The sequence below is a fragment of the Myotis yumanensis genome, unplaced genomic scaffold (genome assembly GCF_028538775.1).
Source record: "Myotis yumanensis isolate MYYU_CA2020_CCGP unplaced genomic scaffold, mMyoYum1.0.hap1 SCAF_4, whole genome shotgun sequence".
Taxonomy (NCBI): Eukaryota; Metazoa; Chordata; class Mammalia; order Chiroptera; family Vespertilionidae; genus Myotis; species Myotis yumanensis.
In genome coordinates this window covers 111,596,203-111,615,940 of record NW_027223755.1, presented here as the reverse complement: position 1 = coordinate 111,615,940, position 19,738 = coordinate 111,596,203, and the positions used below count along the sequence as shown (strand labels likewise).

Here is a 19,738-nt window from a genome sequence, read left to right as displayed (position 1 = left end):
GCGTTCTTTCACTGGGAAAGTACTATAAACCACCTCCCAGGCAGACTGTTCCCATGGGTCCCTCTGCCTGGTGCTGCACTGGCTCTCCTTCCCATCTCTACTGCTCAGGGTTTGAGATTCCTGCATGTAGATGCCAGTCCACAGTCCCAGATGGAGGGAGCTTTGCAGCCACTTTCCCTCAGGCTTCTCAGCTGAGCACCAGCTCCAGGGGCCTCCCCCTTTGTGTGACTGCCCCACACTTACAAATCTCCACACTGTTTCTTCAGTGCTCCTTAGACAAAAATATGTCCAGTTAACTATACTTCTCTTGTTTCTTTCAAGCTAACTGCACAGTATTTTAGCTGTAAATCCAGTCCATGGTGGGGAGAAAGGGCACTCGGCTGCTTCTTGTAGAGCAGCCATCTTTGCTTCCCCCTCTGTTTCTTCTTGATTCATTGTTGGGAAAATATGTTTCTAGGAATGCATTCATCTTCCCAGATTGTCCAATTGATAGCATATAGTTGTTCATAATATTTTCTTGTAATCTTTTGTATTTTGTGGTGTTACTTCTCTTTTATTTCTGGTTTTAGTTATTCGTGTTCTCTTTTTCTTGATGAATCTGGTTAAAGGTTTACCAGTTTTGTTTATTTCTTCAAACAACCAGTTCTTGGTTTTATTGGTCTTTCATATTATTTTTTAGATTCCTTTTAGTTGATTTCTTCTCGGATTTTTGTCTATTTCCTTTCTTCTACTCATTTTAGGCTTTGTGTGTTTTTCTTTTCTAGTTCCTGTAAGTGTAAGGTTTTATTGTTTATCTGAGTTTTTCTTGGTTTTTGAAGTAAGTCTGTATTGCTATGAATTTCTTTTATGTGGCTGCTTTTGCTATGTCCCATCAATTTTGGTGGTTGTGTTCACATTTTCATTTGTCTCAAGTTATCTTTTCATTTCTTCTTTGATTTCATTGTTAACCTATTCACTATTTAGCAAAATGCTATTTAGCACCCAGGTGATTGTTGTTCAGTTTCTCCTTGTCATTGATTTATAGTTTCATACCACTGTGGTGTGAGAAGATGCTTCATGTGATTTCAGATTTTTTTAAAGGTTATTGACATTTGTTCGATAGTTTAACATGTGGTCTATCCTGTCAAATGATCCATGCGTACTTCAAAAGAATGTATTCTGCTTCTCTGAGTGAAATGCTTTAAAAATATCAATTAGCCCAACCAGTGTGGCTCAAGAGATTGCTGGTTCAATTCCCAGTCAGGGCACATGCCCGGGTTGTAGGCTTAATCCCCAGTAGGGGGTGTGCAGGAAGCAGCAGATCAATGGTATTTCTCTCCTGTCTATGTTTCTATCTACCCCTCTCTCTTCCTCTCTCTCTCTAAAAATAAATAAAAATATATATAACATCAATTAAACTATTCTGGTCCAATGGGTTGATTTTTTTTGTTGCTTAAAGTATTACAAAGGGTATTACATATGTGTCCTTTTTTTTCCCCCCCGCCCTTGATAATCCTCTGGCCTCCCCTACCCCCCTGCCCCCCAGTGTCTTATGTCCATTGGTTATGCTTATATGCATGCATACAAGTCCTTCCGTTGATCTCTTACCCCCCTCCCTCCTGCCCCCCAACCCTCTCCAGCCTACCCGCTACAGTTTGATAATCTGTTTGAGGCAGCTCTGCCTCTGTATCTATTATTGATTTTTTGTCTGGGAGATACATCCATTGATGTCACTGGGATATTAACTTCCCTCATTATGGTTGTTTTACTATTGATCTGTCCCTTTATGTTCATCAATAATTGCTTTATGTATTTAAGTGCTCACATGTTGGGTGCATAAATTTTCACAAGTGTTATATACTCTTGTTGGATTATCTCTTTATCATCTTTATGTTGTTTTTCTTTGTTTCAGATTATAGCCTTTGTTTTAAAGTCTATGTTGTCTAATGTACGTTATCCCAGCTTTTTTGTTTGTTTCTATTTCCATGAAATATCATTTTCCATCTCTCTGTTTTCATTCTGTATTTATCTTTTTATCTGAAATGAGTCTCTTGCATACAGCATTATGTATGGGTCTTGTTATTTTATCCATATAGTTATCCTATGTCTTTTGATTATAGCTTTTAGTTAATTTATGTTTATTTTTTCCATCACCATTGATTCCCTCTATGCCCTCTTTCACCTCCACCCACCATCTCACAGTTATTGTTAATAGGTATGTCATTATTTTTATTTTATTATTTATATTTATTTTCTTTTTTCGTCTTTTTCATAAAGCTAACCCGCTAATATTCATTGTAACACTTTTAGTGGTGATAAATTTCTTTAGCTTTTTCTTGTCTGGAAACCTCTTTATCTCACCTTCGAATTTAAATTATGGCCTTGTTAGTTAGAGGAGTCTTGGTTATAGGTCCTTGCTTTTCATCACTTTTTGGTTAGAGGAGTCTTGGTTATAGATCCGTGCTTTTCATCACTTTGAATATTTTGTGTCAATCCCTTTTGGCCTAAAAAACTTTCTATTGATATATCAGCTGACAATCCTATGGGAGCTTCCTTATAGGTAAATAACTGCTTTCTTTTATGATTCTGTCTTTGTCTTTAACTTTTGCCTTTTTAATTATGATGTGTCTTGGTGTGAGCCTCTTTGAATTAATCATATTTGGGACACTCTCTGATTCCCAGATTGTATGTCTATTTTCTCTGCCAGTAATGGATATTTTTAGTCATATTCCTTTAAATAGATTCTAAATGCTTTGCTCTCTCTCTTTTCCTTCTGGTACCCTATGATGCAAATGTTAGATTGGATGTTGTTCCAGAAGTCCCTTAAACTATCCTCATTTTTTGAATTCTTTTTTTTTTCTGTTCAGATTCGGTGTTTTTTGCTACCTTGTCTTCTAAGTCAATTATTTGAGTTTCTGCTTCATCTAATTTGCTGTTGATCTGTTCTAGTGTATTCATTTCACTTAAAGTATTTTTCTGTCTGGTTCTTTTTTATGACTTCTACGTCCTTTTATAGCTTACTATGTCTTTGTTGAAGTTCTCACTGAGTTCCTTGAGCATCCTTACAACTCGTGTTCTGAACCCTGTACCTGATAAATTTCTTGCCTCCATTTCATTTCACTGTTTTTCTGGAGAATTATTTTCTTTCATTGTGGCCATGTTTTTTAAAGTTTTCCCTATTTTGTCAGCCTCTTTGTATTTCCTTTTCTGCATTAGGTTGATTTGCTACTTTTCTCAGTCTTGGCAGGGTTTCCTTATATAGTAGGTGTCCTGTAAAGCCAAATTGTGCAGTCTTTCTAATCACCTGATCCAAGTGCTTTAGGAGTGTCCCTTGTTTTGGTTTTGTGTACCCTCCTGTTATAGTTGAGTCTTGACTGCTATTGGCACCTCCATGGGTGGGATTGACCCTCAGACTTAACTGGCATTGAGCACTGGCCATGACCACAGCATATGAGTTGCTGTGTGGAAGGTGACCCCATTGAGCAGTATTTGCCCCAATGGTGTCTTTTGCCTCCTTAGATTAGTCTTTGGGTGTGCCTCTTGTGAAGCTAAGGAGGTGGTACTCTATAGTGATCTGAAACTGCCCACCATGTATGTATTGTTCTGGGGCCTCTTGGTGGAGGGAGACTCTGGTTCAGGTCAATGCCACCTTTTACCTGTGACTACCTGTTAGGAGATACAAAGCAGCCCACAGTTGTTAGCTGCTTGTGCTAGGCCTAGATGGATGTAGGAGAGGCCATGCTGCAAACCAAGGCTAGCTGGCACATCAGCAAAAGGCAGAAGGCATCCCAAACCCTGCCACCACCTACTGGTTGGCTGTAAGGCTCAGCCACTTAAAGTGTCTCATGCCATACATATGTTGGGTGAGGTAGGACTTTAAGGATTTGCCAGAGTGGAGTGACTGGTGCTCACCAGGTTGATACATATTCAGATTGTCACCAGTGCTGAGCCAAAGGTCACTTAGCAAAAGTTTCAGGGTACATGAGGCCACTTGATTGGGAGCCTGGGGAGCATTGCAGTAGGGCAGGGTCTCAGGAAGTCTTCAGGGTGGACCTAGTAGAGTTCACCAGGCTAATGCAAAGTTATGTTTAACTGTCTTGGGTGAGGGCTAAACTGAGGGAAAAAGGCATCCATCAGCCACACAGAAATAGGGCTGTGCACAGGAATAATGGCAGGCATTCCTCCAACCCATTCCCTAAAATCATACAACGTAACCTCTCCTTGTGTGTTTCTGGCACTCCGCAAGCTTGACTGGAATTCCTTGAGAGTTTTCAATGAAAGATTGCAATGAGGGCTCAGACTGGTTGGCGCCCGAAGAGCCTTGGGCCATGGGAAAATTGGGTGGGGTGGTATCTCAGGGAGCCATCAAGGTGAAGATAGCAGAGTTCACCAACCTAATGGAGGTGCACATTTGGTTGTGTTGGGGTGAGTGCTCCACACAAGAAAGAAGGCGCCCATCAGCAGTGTGGAAGGAGGGCTCACCACACGCAAAGTTGTGGCCATCACTGTAGCCCTTGCCCCAAAGCCACATAATTCAGTTTCTTCCTGTATGTCTCTGGCATCCCTTAAAGCCCAAAGTGAGTGCCTGTGAATGCAAGTTTGTGTACATGCTCCTCAAGAGGAGGCCTAGATTTCCAGCAGCTTTCTGTCTTTCCACGATGAATGGAGCCCCAGCTAGTTTTCACAGCCAGATGTTATATGAGCTCCTCTTCCCAGCACTGGTGTTACAGGCTTGGAGATTGACTTAGAGCTGAGACCCCTGCTTCACAGCGGGAACCTATGTTGCTAAGATATCCCTCCAGATTCTCCACCACCACACATGGGTGCGGGCGGGACAAGCCCATTTTGTGTGTCAGCCCTTTCTACCAGTCTTTATGTGGCTGCTTCTTTATATCTTTAGTTTTAAGACTTACATTAAGATAGTCTTCAGATGATTATACAGGTTTATTGCTCTATAACAGTGATTTTCAACTGGTGTGTAGCAACAGGTACACTGGTGTGTCACAAGACAATTTTTAGAACTTGCAACACCTGACTATTTAGTCAGGGGAACTGACCTCTTTTTCCTAAGATTATCAAATTTAAATTTAAAAAATGACAACAGCTAATACAACAATAAGCTCTCCAGTATTAATGAATCCAAATTATGCGTAATTTTTGTCATATTGGCAAAAAATGTAATTTTTTTGGTATGCTGCAGAATTTTAGTAATTAGTTTATGTCTGACATGAGATGAAAAATGTTTAAAATCACTGTTCTATAATTTACTTGTAATTTTGGTGTGATCATGGTATAAGGTGAGAACACTGTCCACTGACTCCACCATCTTCCATCTTTTTTTAAAAAAATATATTTTATTGATTTTTTACAGAGAGGAAGGGAGAGAGATAGAGAGTTAGAAACATCGATGAGAGAGAAACATCGATCAGCTGCCTCCTGCACATCTCCTACTGGGGATGTGCCCGCAACCCAGGTGCACGCCCTTAACCGGAATTGAACCTGGGACCTTTCAGTCCGCAGGTCGACGCTCTATCAACTGAGCCAAACCGGTTTCAGCCATCTTCCATCTTGAGCTAGATTTATTTCTTTTGTTGCAGCATTATTTACAATAGCCACGACATGGGAGCAATCTAAGTGTCCTTTGCTGAAAGAATGGATGAAGAAAATGTGGAGTTGATCTTCCTACCAACCTGGATTGTTCTCTTGTGGATTATCCTGTGTATATAAAATTTGTCTTCTTTTAGCTCCTTTTACATAACAGTTTAATCTTTACCCTAACTCGGTGGTTCTCTAGGTCTGGTCCTCTGACCATCAGAATCACCTTGGAATATATTAGAAGTACAAGTTCTCAATGATGGATAAATGGATAAAGTAGACATATGATATGTCTAATACACACACACACACACACACACACACACACACACACACTAGGGGCCCGGTGCACGAAATTCATGCACAGGAGGGGAGGAGGGGTGTCCCTCAGCCCAGCCTGCACCCTCTCCAATTTGGGACCCCTTAGGGGATAACCGACAGTCAGACATCCCTCTCACAATCCAGAACCACTGGCTCCTAACTGCTTGCCTGCCTGCCTGATTGTCCCTACCTGCTTCTGCCTGCCTGCCTGATTGTCCCTAACTGCTCCCCTGCTGGCTTGATTGCCCCTAACCATCTCTGCCTCAGCCCCGCACCCAGGACCCAGGATTCCCTCCTCCAGCCGACCACAGGCACCTGGGACCTGGGCTTCCCTCCCTTTGGTCAGCCATAGGCACACGGGACCCTGGCTGGCTTTGCTCAGGCCGGCTGCAGCTGCAGGGGATGGTGGGCAGATGGCTTCACCCAGGCTGCAGCCACAGGTGCTGGCGCCCAGGACCACAGCGTGGGCAGCTTCTCTGTCTCCTGGGCCACAGCCAGACACAGGTGCTGGTGCCCGGGACTGCGGGGTGGGAGGCTTCTCTGTCTCCCAGGCTGCAGCCAGCTGCAGGCACTGGTGTCTGGGACTGCCGACAGGTAGCTTCGCCTGGGCCCGGCTTTGTCAGGAAGTATGTGTGGATGGTTGTCTGGAAGACGTGTGGTCTAATTAGCATATTACCCTTTTATTAGAATAGATCATGGTGTGTTTTTTCTTGCCATCATTACCCAAAGTAACTGTTGCTTATGTATTAAAGTTCTATTCCTGCTAAGTCTAGAAGCAGCCTCAGAATCCTTCTCACCATTCATCTTAAGTCTGATGCTTAGTTGATCAGAATTAATACCTGAGGTGAAGCCTCTTACTGCAGATGTATCCCAGAATGTATGGCATCCTCTCTGCTTTATGATCCAGCTAATAATACATTGCCTCAGTCATGTTGATTGATGTCATTTCTTCCCTTGCAGTTTCTGGTAGTAGATTACCATCTACTGCCTTAGGAGGTAAAATTGACTGTCTCCATGTAGATTGCAAAATAAGGCAGTTTTCTCATCAATAAAATTTCATTCTTTCTGCATGAGTAATTATGTCAACAACGTTTTGAGGCAGTAACAGTTTATAACAAATTGAGTTTCAGGTACTGTGCTGTGTTACACAGATTTCATTTTATCTTTGCAACAACTCTATACAGATGAGAACACTGAGATACAGAGAGATCAGGTAACTTGACCAGTAAAACCCGAAAGTGGCTGAGTCTCATTTCAAATCCATGAGCCATGCCATTTAACCATTACACTCCACTCAGTATTGTGCTAGAGCCTGCTCTTACTGACTCACAAATTTTCAGGAATTTTGTAAGCTGGTTGGTAAACATGTTCATTATTAAAAATTAAATTATATAATCTTAAAAGTGAATAAATTACATTAAAACCAAAGGTAATACATACTCTAAATTCATCACTCCTCAATTATTTACTACACTTTATTGTTCTGACTCTTGACATTACTTCTATCTTTTGGGTCTTTCTGGTAGAATATAATAGTGTATTGCTGCATGTTTCTCCTCAGCTCTGCATTTAGTGGCATCACATTAGCAGCTGAAATCAGCCATGGATGGAGAATTTATGCCACAGAAATTGGCCTATAGTATAAATCAGGGTTTTGTTTTCTTTGATTGAGAGCCAGTTAAACATTTATCAGCACAACGCTGACCACATTGGTGGTGGTGGTCTTGTCAGAATGTGTTAGATTATGCAGATGAAAATCTATTTAAACAGATTTGATGTAGATATTTTCAAAGATGGAAGAATTGTCCCTGTCAACTATTTTAGTTGATTCATATCTTCACTAATTGTCATCATTGCAAAGTTTTCAGTCCCCATATGGATTGCTGGATATAATATGTCATGTCCTGCCCCTGTCCCCTCCCTTTGTAGCCTTTGTTACCTTAAGGACTCTAGTTTTCCATTTATATGTTTAAGTACCAACCTACCGGCTTAAAAATGTAAGCTTTTAACACTGCTCTCTCTGTTCCATATCCTTCCGATGAAAAGTGGAGTTGGGTTATGGCAGAGGACAGAAATTCAGAATGGGAATATTGAAGTAATGACTGCAATGGGAGAAGAGGGAACCTATTTCCCGGGCCACAGGCGCTGGCGCCCTGGACCACAGGGCTGGCAGCTTCTCCAGGTGGCTGCAGCCTGGGACCTTGGGGCAGGTGGCTTGTCTGTCTCCTGGGCCACAGCCAACCGCAGGCGCTGTCGCCTGGACCACAGGTGGGCAGCTTCTCCGTGTCCCTTGTGATGCAGTGTGGGCAGCTTCTCTGGGTGGCTGTGGCCTGGGATCATGGGGTGGCGGCTTCTTCATCACCCGGCTGAAGCCAGCCTCAGGCGCTGGAGCTGGACTTCTCTGTCTCCCCTGACTTCTGCATCTCCAACAGGCCTGGAGCAGCCAGAGCCAGGATGCTTGCATGGTAGCCGTGGCTACGAGGCAAGTATCCCAGCTCCAGCCTCTGCCATCTTTGTTGGGTTAATGTGTATATCACTCTTGATTGGCTGGTGGGTGTGACTGGTGGGCGTGGCTGGTGGGCATGGCTTAGTGTAGCAGAGGGATGGCTAATTTGCATGTTTGTCTATTATATAGGATATATATATATATATATATATATATATATATATAATATATATAATTTAGGTATATAATTCAGCTATTAAAAACAAGGAAATCCTGCCATTGGTGACAACATGGATGGATTTTGAGGGCATTATGCTAAGCAAAATAAGTCTGACAGAGAAAGACAAATATCATATGATCTCACATATATATAATCTTTTTTAAAAAATTGAACTCATAGAAGAGAGCAGATTGGTAGTTGCCAGAAGCAGGGGATAGGGGCTTGGCTAAATGAGTGAAGGGGATCAAAGGTACAAACTTATAGTTAAAATATGTTATGGGACTATCCTATCTAATAAAAGACAAAAAGGGTAATTAACCGTACCTCCGCTATGCTTCCCATTGGCTAATCATGGAGATATGCAAATTAACTGCCAAGAAAGATGGTGGTTAACCACCAACAAAGATGGTGGTTGATGCGCATACTCCCTGGTGGCCCCACAGTAGGGCATCCTGGCAGCCTCCTAACAGGAGGGCGGGAGTGAGAGCCGAGTGGGGCAGGGTCTGCAGGGAGCCATGTGGGGGCAGAGCGGCTGGAGCCCAGTTCCCGGGGGTCTGAGGAGAGTGCTTGACAGGAGCCCGGACTGCACAGAAGGAAGAGGAAGCGGCCACAGGGAGCTCTTCCAATCCCCCTGCATGGACACCCTACCGCAGCCCCCGCACCCCCAGGGGGACGGGGAGGCTGACCAGACAGGGAGAAGACCCAGCCTTGGGGGTAGCTGAAGCCCGTATCTCTGACTCCCAATCTCTTCCCCTGCCACCCCCACCAGGGGCGCCCACAACAATAGCACGCCTGCGACAACCCGTCAGCGCCCCCGAGGCACCCGAGGCCCGTGGCCTGCCGCTGCTGGGCCCCCTCCACTGGGGCCAGGCACGCCTCTCCTCCCTACAACTCCAGACCTGGGTGGAGGCAGACCTAAGCGGCCCCTCAGGGTCAGACTCATTCCCCCCCAACACCCCCTCACCCGACAGCAGTGGTGCCGTCTCCACAGCAGAAGTGCACTGAACCTTGCTGGGGGTGCAGCTAAACCAGCCCTCCTAGCCCATTAAGCTGTCAGTTGGACATCCCCCCAGGGCTCCCAGACTGTGAGAGGGCACAGGCCACATTGAGGGACCCCCCCCCCCCCCCCCCGTGTACGAATTTCGTGCACTGGGCCTCTAGTAGTTAATAATACTGTATTGTATATTTGGAAGTTGCTAAAAGAGGAAACCTTGAGTGTTTACATCACAAGAAAAAAATCTCTTAACTATGTATGGTAATGGATGTTAACTATACTAATTAAAGTGATGATTTAACAATATACACATATATCTAATCATGTTGTATACCAAAACTAAAATAAAGTTATATGTCAACTATATCTCAATATCAAAAAGAATGGATTTTAAAGTAGTATAAGTTATTTATAGGGTTTAAATGATTATATAATTTCTATCTTACATATTACCAAATAGTTTCCCATAAAATCTGTACAGGTTGTTATTAATATTTAAATTTCTGAAGGATAAAAATTTTATATTATAGATATTTGTTTTTCATAGCATTTACACAGTACCTAATAGGTCACAAATATAGTAACTGGCTGGTTTCAATACAAATATATTGGAATATAACAAAATATTTAAATGTTTTTATTACCGATATAATCCATATCAATTGCAACAAACTAGTGTATATTAGCAACAAATTAGCATATATTAGCAAAAAGAAAAGGAAAGGAAAGGAAGTTAAGTAGTATATAATTTTAGTATATATTAGCGGAAAGGAAAGAAAATTAAAAGATAGCTAATTCCACCACCCAGATGTAACTCAACATTTTATTAAACTGTTCTTCTGCAGGAGATAGTGCTCATTCTTTTGAGTAATCCATAAGTGGGCTGAATTTGCGATACTAATTTTCATTGTCTTATCATGTTTGCTCACCAAAGCTCAGCTTCTATCATGTTTACTTGTAGGTTGCCATCCTCCAACCAGAGGAGAGGTCTATGTTAATGGATATCCCATCTCAAAGAACCTAAATGATATTCGAAAAAACTTTGGCTTCTGCCCACAGCATGACTTACTGTTTAATGACTTGACACTATCAGAACACCTTTATTTCTACTTTATGGTAAGTCAGAATTCTTTTAATTATACAGTGAATTTTACTTTTTTATATACAGATCCATGAATTTTACTACATTTAACCAATACAGAACAGTCTCTTCACTCTAAAACACTCCCTCATGCTATTTCTTTGTAGTTATCCCTCTACCTCTGGTAACCACTAGTATCTTTCATTACTGTTGTTTTTTCTTGTTGAGAAATCATATAAATGGAATCATGTAGTAGATAACCTTTAGAGATTAGCTACTTCTACTGAGCAGAATGCCTTTAAGATCCATCTGTGCTATATATTTCTTTTAATTCCTGAGTAGTAGTACATGTTTGGATGTTACACAATATACCAGTTGAAGGACATTTGCATTGTTTTCAGGCTTTGGTGAGTATGAGTAAAACTGAATTCTATGTATATCTTTTAAACATAAGTTTCATGTCTTTCAGAGTATGATTACGGTATTATAAATATTTGTTTAACTTTATCAGAAACTGCCAAACAGCTTTCCAGATTGATGGTATCATTTAGTACTCGCACCAGCAATGTATGAGAATTATAATTGCTCTATATCTTTGCCAAAATTTGGTATTGTTAAGACTTTAAAATTTTTTAACTTTTTAAATCTATGTGTACTTGTATCTAATCATTGTTTAATCTGCATTTCATTAATTGATAATTATGTCATTATCCATCTTTCATGTGCTTATTTGCCATTTTTATATCCTATTTGATGAAATATTTATTGAGGATCTGTGTCCTTTTTTTAGTTTAGATTATTTATTTCTTATTGAATTTTTGAGAGTCTTTATTTATGTCATTTGATATATGTTTTACAATTTTTTTTTCTAAACTGTACCTTGTCTTTTCATTTTGAAATCCAATTTATCACATATTCTTAATGAAGCCTGCTTTTGCTGTATTCCTAGAACTCTATACCTAATCCCAAGACATGAAGATTTTATTTTATATTTTCTTCCAAATATTTTTAGTTTTACATGTTATACTGAGATCTATAATCTATTTTTAGTTAATCTATGTATAAAAGTGTAAAGTTTAGGTCTAGGTTCATTTCCCTGCATATAGATGATGAATTGTTCTAACACCTTTTTTTTGGAAAACACTTTCACCCTGATTAGTGTAGCTTCACAGTAAGCCTTAATATACTATTTTTCCAAATATATCCTTTTTTAAAAGTATTTTAGGTATTATAACTGCTTGGCTCTTCCTTATAAATTTTTTTATGTATCTACAAAGTTCTGAGATTTTTATTGGTATTACATAAAATCTAAATGTCGCTTTGGAGAGAATTAACATTCTATCATTGTATCTCTCTTCATTAATTTAGGTTCTTTGAAAATTTTCAATTTATTGGGGTGACATTGCTTAATAAGATTATATAAGTTTCAAGAATACAATTCTATGACGCATGATCTGTTTATTGAATTGTGTGCCTATCATCCAAGGTCAAATCTTCTGTTACCATATATTTGCCCCTTTTACCCTTTATTATCTCCAACCCCATTCCCTCTAGTAACCACCATACTGTGGACTGTGTCTATGAGTTTTGGGGTGTTTTTTATTTGTTCATCTGTTGCTTTTAGTTTTTTTAATTGAATTTATTGGAGTGACATTGGTTTGCAAAATGATATAGATTTCAAGTGTACTATTCAATCATCTGCAGGGATTTATAAACATCATTCTCCAAAGGGAAGATCCATTAGCTTTGCATCAACCACAAAGGAAAGGTTTATAGATCCAGTAAATAAGACTTCTTTGCTTTCATAAAAGACTGAAATCGAGTGGTATCTATGGTGTCACATGTAGGAGGGTTACTCAGATAACACTTCATTAAAGGATATAATTGGAATCCCAAAGGCATATTTTATGATAATAAAAGGCTAATATGCAAATTGATCAAACAGCAGAACGACCAGTCGCTATGACGTGCACTCACCACCAGTGGGAAGATGCTCAATGCAGGAGCTGCCCCCTGGTGGTCAGTGTGCTCCCACAGGGGGAGCACCACTCAGCCAGAAGCCGGGCTCATGACTGGCGAGTGCAGCGGCGGTGGCAGGAACCTCTCCTGCCTCAGTGGCAGTGCTAAGGATGTCCGACTGATGGGTTAGGCCCGCTTCCTGTGGACTACAGGAGTTACATTTTATTATTAAATTCTGTGCAGACCCAGAGGAAAATGTGTCTTTCGAATTCTGGGCCCCCAGTATGGAAGAAACTCTCTTTATTTACACATTTTCCAGTCCTTTTTCTCCCAAATTTGGAATGAGACTTCCGGGCCTTCTGAGAAAGAAGGCCTGCATACTGGGAAGGGACCATGAGACCATATCTCAAGGCCTGGCAACTGTCTGGGTGTCAGCACTGACAGCTCTGCCTGGGGCATAGTTTACGGCCTCTCTGGAATGGGAATAGTCTTATTTTCCTTATTATTTAAGACAGAAGCCATACTACCAGGGTTAAAATTTCAAACAGCAGTTTTTATATAAGATGGATACTTCTTTCCCCACTGGTTTTATGTACATGAGTCAAATCATTGACTCTTTTGGGTCATTGTTGGGGAGAGAGTTATATTGACCCTGAGGACTATAATTAATTTTCTGCCGAATAAAGTCAGTGGGCCTGTTTATAAGATAAGGGCCTGGAATGAGGGCCAGGAGTAATCTCTAGAGCAGGGGTGGGCAAACTTTTTGACTCGAGGGCCACAATGGGCTCTTAAACTGGACCGGAGGGCCGCAACAAAAGCATGGATGGAGTGTTTGTGTGAACTAATATAAATTCAAAGTAAACATCATTACATAAAAGGGTACGGTCTTTTTTTTTTTTTAGTTTTATTCATTTCAAACGGGCCGGATCCGGCCCGCGGGCCATAGTTTGCCCACAGCTGCTTTAGAGGGTGTGAAGAGTCCTGGACTCTCTATTTTGCCTGGCTGTCTTAAGCCGGGTGTGATGAAGCCACATCAGGATCCCGTCGACCTTGACTGCCGTGGGAGTGGTCCTTTCCAGGTAGGAGTCAGTCCTTGGATGGCACATTTCTTTACCCAAACAGAGTCACCAGGTTGGAAGGGATGAACCGGGTACAGGCAGAGCATCTCGGACGTGCTTCTGGTCTGCTTTCTGGGTAGACTGTAAAGCCTGTAAGAACTTGAGTAAAGATTAGTTGTGGATTTCAGCTTTTCTAGCCAGTGATGGTAGAGCATGGGCCTGACGCTCCAGCGCCAGCTATCTTCAGGGCTACCAAGCAAGATAACAGGCTTTCTCTATGACGCTCTTATTGGCTTCAAGTCTTCAGAGCTCAGACAGGGCTCTTTAAAACATGATACTCCAGTCAAAGTTTTCGGTTAATAAAACCACTATTGGAAACCGGTCTTATTGAATTTATGCAAAGAAATGTATTGCCATGATTTATTTATTAAGTATTGCCAAATTTCGGAGGAATTACATATGGAGAAAAAGCTACTGACCTGCCTTAAGATCTTCTGATTTTGCTTGCTAGTCCTTTTTATGGACTCTCCAGAGTTACAACAAAACAGTAACTGTTGGATTTCTTTTATCAGTCCCCCCTAAGTACTTTGGCATAACTATTTACCCTCTTTTTAGGGAGGCAGAATATAAATTATTTACTCTTTCTGGCTTACTGGCCTGTGTCATTTAATCAATTTCCTTTTAACATTTCTCTTCTCCTTCTAATTACATACACAACCTTTATAAATTTTACACTTTCAAATTAGCCTTTAGACCTTCTTTCTATGTCCTTTAAAAATGCATAACCATGCCTCAGACCTTCTACTCAGTAATTCCTTATTCATAGAAACCTCAATCCTTTACAGCCAGTATTTCTTAGATTACTAATAGCAGGTAAGAACTGCTTCCTTATTTAATTTCAAGTATATTGTATCAGTCTAATTTAGTATTAGAAGGGTTAAAGAGAACAAAACGGTGCAGAGAAAAACTTGTTGTGCTTAGTAGCAGCATGCGGCCTTGAGTCCAGCATAGTCCAGATAAGTAAAAATCAACAAAAATTATCTATCCCTGCTCTCCCCACTGACGCATCCCCCCTTTTCTGCATTAACCATTTACTCTGTCCTTAGCTGCTCTCCCTCCTAGATTTTTCCTTTTTCAAGCCCCAGAGACTCAAATCCTTCTCCTGTTTTACTACTTTTGACCTCTCTGACTATCCCCCCATCCTCCAACCTAGGGTTCCTCCATCTCAGCAGGTTGAGAGCCTACTACCCCATCTAGCAAATCCTACTACCACTACCCCATCTCACACCCGCTCTGGAGCAGTTTTCGGCTCTCTTCCTCCCCCAGAGCAGATGCTGTCCCCAACAGAGACCAACTGTAAATCTATCAGGAAGGGCAGGCAGGTCGCAGGTCTTGGGACCACATGATAAAAATCCAGCAGTCCCTCTCCCTCACCCTACACAGGCCATGAGAAAATGTCCTAATCTTAACTCAACAAGCCTTTGTTTAAACTTCTCTGGGTTGTAACCTATACCTTTAAATTAACCCTAAACTTCTAAAATTTTATCCGAACACAGCAAAATTATACATCAGGGAAAATCAATTAAAAGTTCTCTACTGTCTTCTCACTAAAGCAGGGTTTGCCCTATCTTTAAACAAACAACAGAACAAATACTCTCATGTGTACAGCCAGACGGCACAAAGTAGCTTTCACTTCACATAGACTCTCACACTTACATTCATACACCAGACTGACCCACTATTAGAAACCGGTTGACAAAGACAAAGACAACGAAGAACAAAGACAAAACAAAGCAGACAAATGCAACCTAAGGTTGCCCAGACCAGGACCCCCAGACGCCGTTGCGTCCGGGCGGTCGGACTCCGAGGTTCCGCTGCGTCCAGCCCTCTTTTGAGTCCTAAAGGGAACGTTCCACAGACAGATACCAGATTCTTACCTCCCCACTGGAGGTCCAGGTGGCTCGTCGTTTTCGGATTGCAGTTTTGGGAGGAAAACACTCTGCCTCCATGGGACCCGGGACAGAGACTGGGTGTCCTTGCCTGGGGCGTCCAGGGTGTCCACCGGCAACTTGGCCGAGTGGATCTCTTTGCAGGCCTCCAAATGTAATGGGACGAGCCACGGAGACGACCACCAGGGACTCAGATCAAGATTTAGGAGCCTTTATTAAGCTGGCCAGCGACTACAGTTACAGCACCCTGCTGAAGCAAAGGCTGAACTGCAGTGCCGACTACAGGAGTTACATTTTATTATTAAATTCTGTGCAGGCCCAGAGGAAAATGTGTCTTTCAAATTTTGGGCCCCACGTATGGAGGAAACTCTCTTTATTTATACATTTTCCAGTCCTTTGTCTCCCAAATTTGGAATGAGACTTCCAGGCCTTCTGAGAAAGAAGGCCTGCGTGCTGGGAAGGGACCATGAGACCATATCTCAAGGCCTGGCAACTGTCTGGGTGTCAGCACTGACAGCTCTGTCTGGGGCATAGTTTACGGCCTCTCTGGAATGGGAATAGTCTTATTTTCCTTATTATTTAAGACAGAAGCCATACTACCAGGGTTAAAATTTCAAACAGCAGTTTTTATATAAGATGGATACTTCAAGAAGATTAAGGAGACTACACCACTACACCCCAGAAGGCTGGGAGTCATAGCAGTCCTACCAATACACAGTCACAAACACAAAGAAATAGCAAAAATGGGGAAACAAAGAAACATGTCCCATATAAAAGAGTAGGAGGAATCTCTCTTCACACACACACACACACACACACAAAGCTAAATGAAAGGTAGGCAAGCCATTTATTAGAAACAGAGTATAAAGTAATGGTACTAAGAATTCTCAACAGCATGAAAAAAAAAACATAGATACTATAAAAAACAACCAATTGAAAATGAAGAATAACATAGCTAAAATAAAGACTACACTGGAAAGAAAAAACAATAAGAGGAACCAGTGAATTAGAAGACAAGGTAGAAAAAAATCACTCAATTAGAGTGGCAAAAATATATATATAATTTAAAAGCATGAGAATAGTTTAAGAAAACTTTGAAAAAAAATGAAATGTAACAATATCCATACTATAGGGATACCAGAGGGAGAATAAAATGAGCAAGGGATAGGGAACCTATCTGAAGAAATAAAAACAGAAAACTTCTTTATTCTGGTGAAGAAAAACTTCATACAAATTCAGGAAACAAAGAGAGTTCCAATCAAGATAACCCCAAATATAACCTCAAAAAAACACATCATGATTAAAATAGCAAACGTTGAATACAAAGAATCTTAAGGGCAGAAAGAGAGAGACAGAAAATTACCTGAAAAGGAGTTCCCATTAGAATGTCAACTGACTTCTCAATAAGAAACACTTCAGGCCAGAAGGGAGTGGCATGAAGTATTGAAAGTAATGAAAAGCACAGGTCTAATCCTAGATGACTGTATCCAGCAATGCTGTCATTTAAAATTGAAAAGTGAAATAAAGAGCTTCACGGAAAAGAAAAGAAAGACTAAAAGAATTTATTATCACCAAACCAGCACTGCAGAAATGCTAAAGGGACTATTGTAAGAAGAAGAAAGAGATAGAAAGGAGCATAGGCATAAGAATAAAAATGGCAATAAATAAATATCAATCAAAAGACACAGGGTAGCTGAATGGATAAAAACACATGCCTTGCCGAAACCGGTTTGGCTCAGTGGATAGAGCGTCGACCTGCGGACTGAAAGGTCCCGGGTTCGATTCCGGTCAAGGGCATGTACGTGGGTTGCAGGCACATCCCCAGTAGGAGATGTGCAGGAGGCAGCTGATCGATGTTTCTAACTCTCTATCTCTCTCCCTTCCTCTCTGTAAAAAATCAATAAAGTATATTTTTTTAAAAAAAACAAAACACATGCCTACAAGAGACCCACCCCCCCCAAAAAAAGACACCACCTAAAAATGAATGGATAAAAGAAAATATTTCATGCAAATGGAAACAAAAAAAGATGGAGTGGCAATGCTTTAATCTGACAAAATAGACTTTAAAACAAAGGTCAAACAAGTTAAAAAAAAAAAAAAAGAAGGTTACAGCAAATACTAAAATTCAACTAAAGGATATAACCCTGGTAAACATACGTCTGCCCAATGTAAAAGCTCCTAGAAATATTTTTAAATGTATAGGGGTCTTTCAGAAAAAGATCAACAGCAATATAGTCATAGTAGGGGACTTTAACACCCCAATGACATTACTGATTTATCATATGAATAAAATGAAGGATAAAAATCAAATGATCATATCAATAGATACTGAAAAAGCATTCAACAAAACTCTCAGCAAAGTGGAAATAGACCAGTAATAAACTTTCAGAAAGAATTTTTTTTAAAAAAAAAATCCAATTTGCTATTGCAACAACAAAAAACAAGTTACCTAGGAATAATCTTAACCAACGAGGTAAAATACCTGTACTCAGAAAAATATAAGACATTGAAAAAAAATAGAGGAAGATACTAACAATTGAAAGTAATGAAAATCATGTTCATAATAATACCATGTTCATGTATTGGAAAGATTAACATCATTAAAATGTCAATACTAGCCCTAGTGGCCTAACGGATAAAGTACTGGCCTCCTAAAATGCCCATACTACCCAAAGCAATCTACCGATTCAGTGCAATCCCTATTTAAGTATCAATGGCATGTTTCACAGATCTAGAACAAATATTTCAAAAATTTATATTGAAGCAAGAAAGACCCCACATAGCCTCAGCTATCTTGAGAAAGAAGAACAAAGTTGGAGGTCCATAATACCAGATATCAAACTACACTACAAAGCCGCTGTAATTAAAACAGCCAGGTACTGGCACAAGAATAGGCATATTGACCAATGGAAAAGAACTAAGACCCCAGAAATCAACCCATGCCATCATGGTCAGTTAATACTTAACAAAGAAGGCAAAAGTACATAATGGGGTAAAGACCATTTTTTTTAGCAAATGGTGTTGGGAAAATTGAACAGGCACATGCAAAAAAAAAATGAAATTAGACCACCAACTTACACCATACACAAGAATAAACTCAAAATAGATAAATTTCAAGTCACAAAACCAAAAAATGTAAGTCATGAAACCAAAAAAACCTAGAAGACCTAGAAGAAAGCATATGTAGTAAGATCTGTGACATTCACATATTTTTGCCCCTACATCTGCTACGGCTAGAGAGACAAATAAAATGATAAACAAATGAAATACATCAAACTGAAAATATTCTGCATAGCAAAACATACCATAAACAAAATGAAAAGGTAGCCCATATTTGTCCCTGACACATCTGATCAGGGATGCATAAATAACTTATACAACTTAACACCAGGAAAGCAATCCAATTTAAAAAATGAGCAAAGTCAGTGGACTGGGCATCAGCCTGCGGACTCGGGGGTCCCAGGTTTGATTCCGGTCAAGGGCATGTGCCTTGGTTGCGGGCACATCCCCAGTGGGGGATGTGCGGGAGGCGGCTGATTGGTGTTTCTCTCTCGTCGATGTTTCTGGCTCTCTATCCCTCTCCCTTTCTGTAAAAAATCAATAAAATATATTTTTAAAAAATAAAAAATAGAAAATGAGCAAAGGACCTGAATAGATACCTCTCCAAAAAGACATACAGATGGCCAATAGACACATGAAAAAATTACTCAAAGACACCAATCATCAGAGAGGTGAAAATTAAGACTATAATGAGGTGTCACCACACACCTGTCAGAATGGCTACTATCAATAAATCAACAAACAAGTACTGTCGAGGATGTGAAGAAAGGGGAACCCTAGTGTAATGTTGAGAATGCAGACTGGTGAGGTCACTATGGAAAACAGCATGGAGTTTCCTAAAAAAATTAAAAATGGAATTGCCTTGTGACCTAGCAATCCACTTCTGGGAATATATCCTAAGAGACCCAAAACACCAATCAGAAAGAATATATGCACAACTTTGTTCATAGAGTGTTATTTACAGTAGCTGAGATATGGAAACGGCCCAAGTGCCCATCAGTTGTACATTCTGTTGATACATTTACACAATGGAATACTATGGGACTATAAAAAAGAAGGCTCTCTTACCCTTTGAG

The 19,738-nt window shown here is 40.5% G+C and overlaps 1 protein-coding gene across 1 annotated transcript in view; it reads left to right on the top strand.

The window, feature by feature from the left end:
- LOC139009403 (phospholipid-transporting ATPase ABCA3-like) overlaps positions 1-19,738 on the top strand; it is a 383,929-nt gene that overhangs the window by 189,754 nt on the left and 174,437 nt on the right. The window contains exon 12 of the mRNA XM_070413702.1: positions 10,517-10,671. Within this exon, the coding sequence (XP_070269803.1) occupies positions 10,517-10,671 (155 nt within the window). The remainder of the gene's footprint in view (positions 1-10,516; positions 10,672-19,738) is intronic.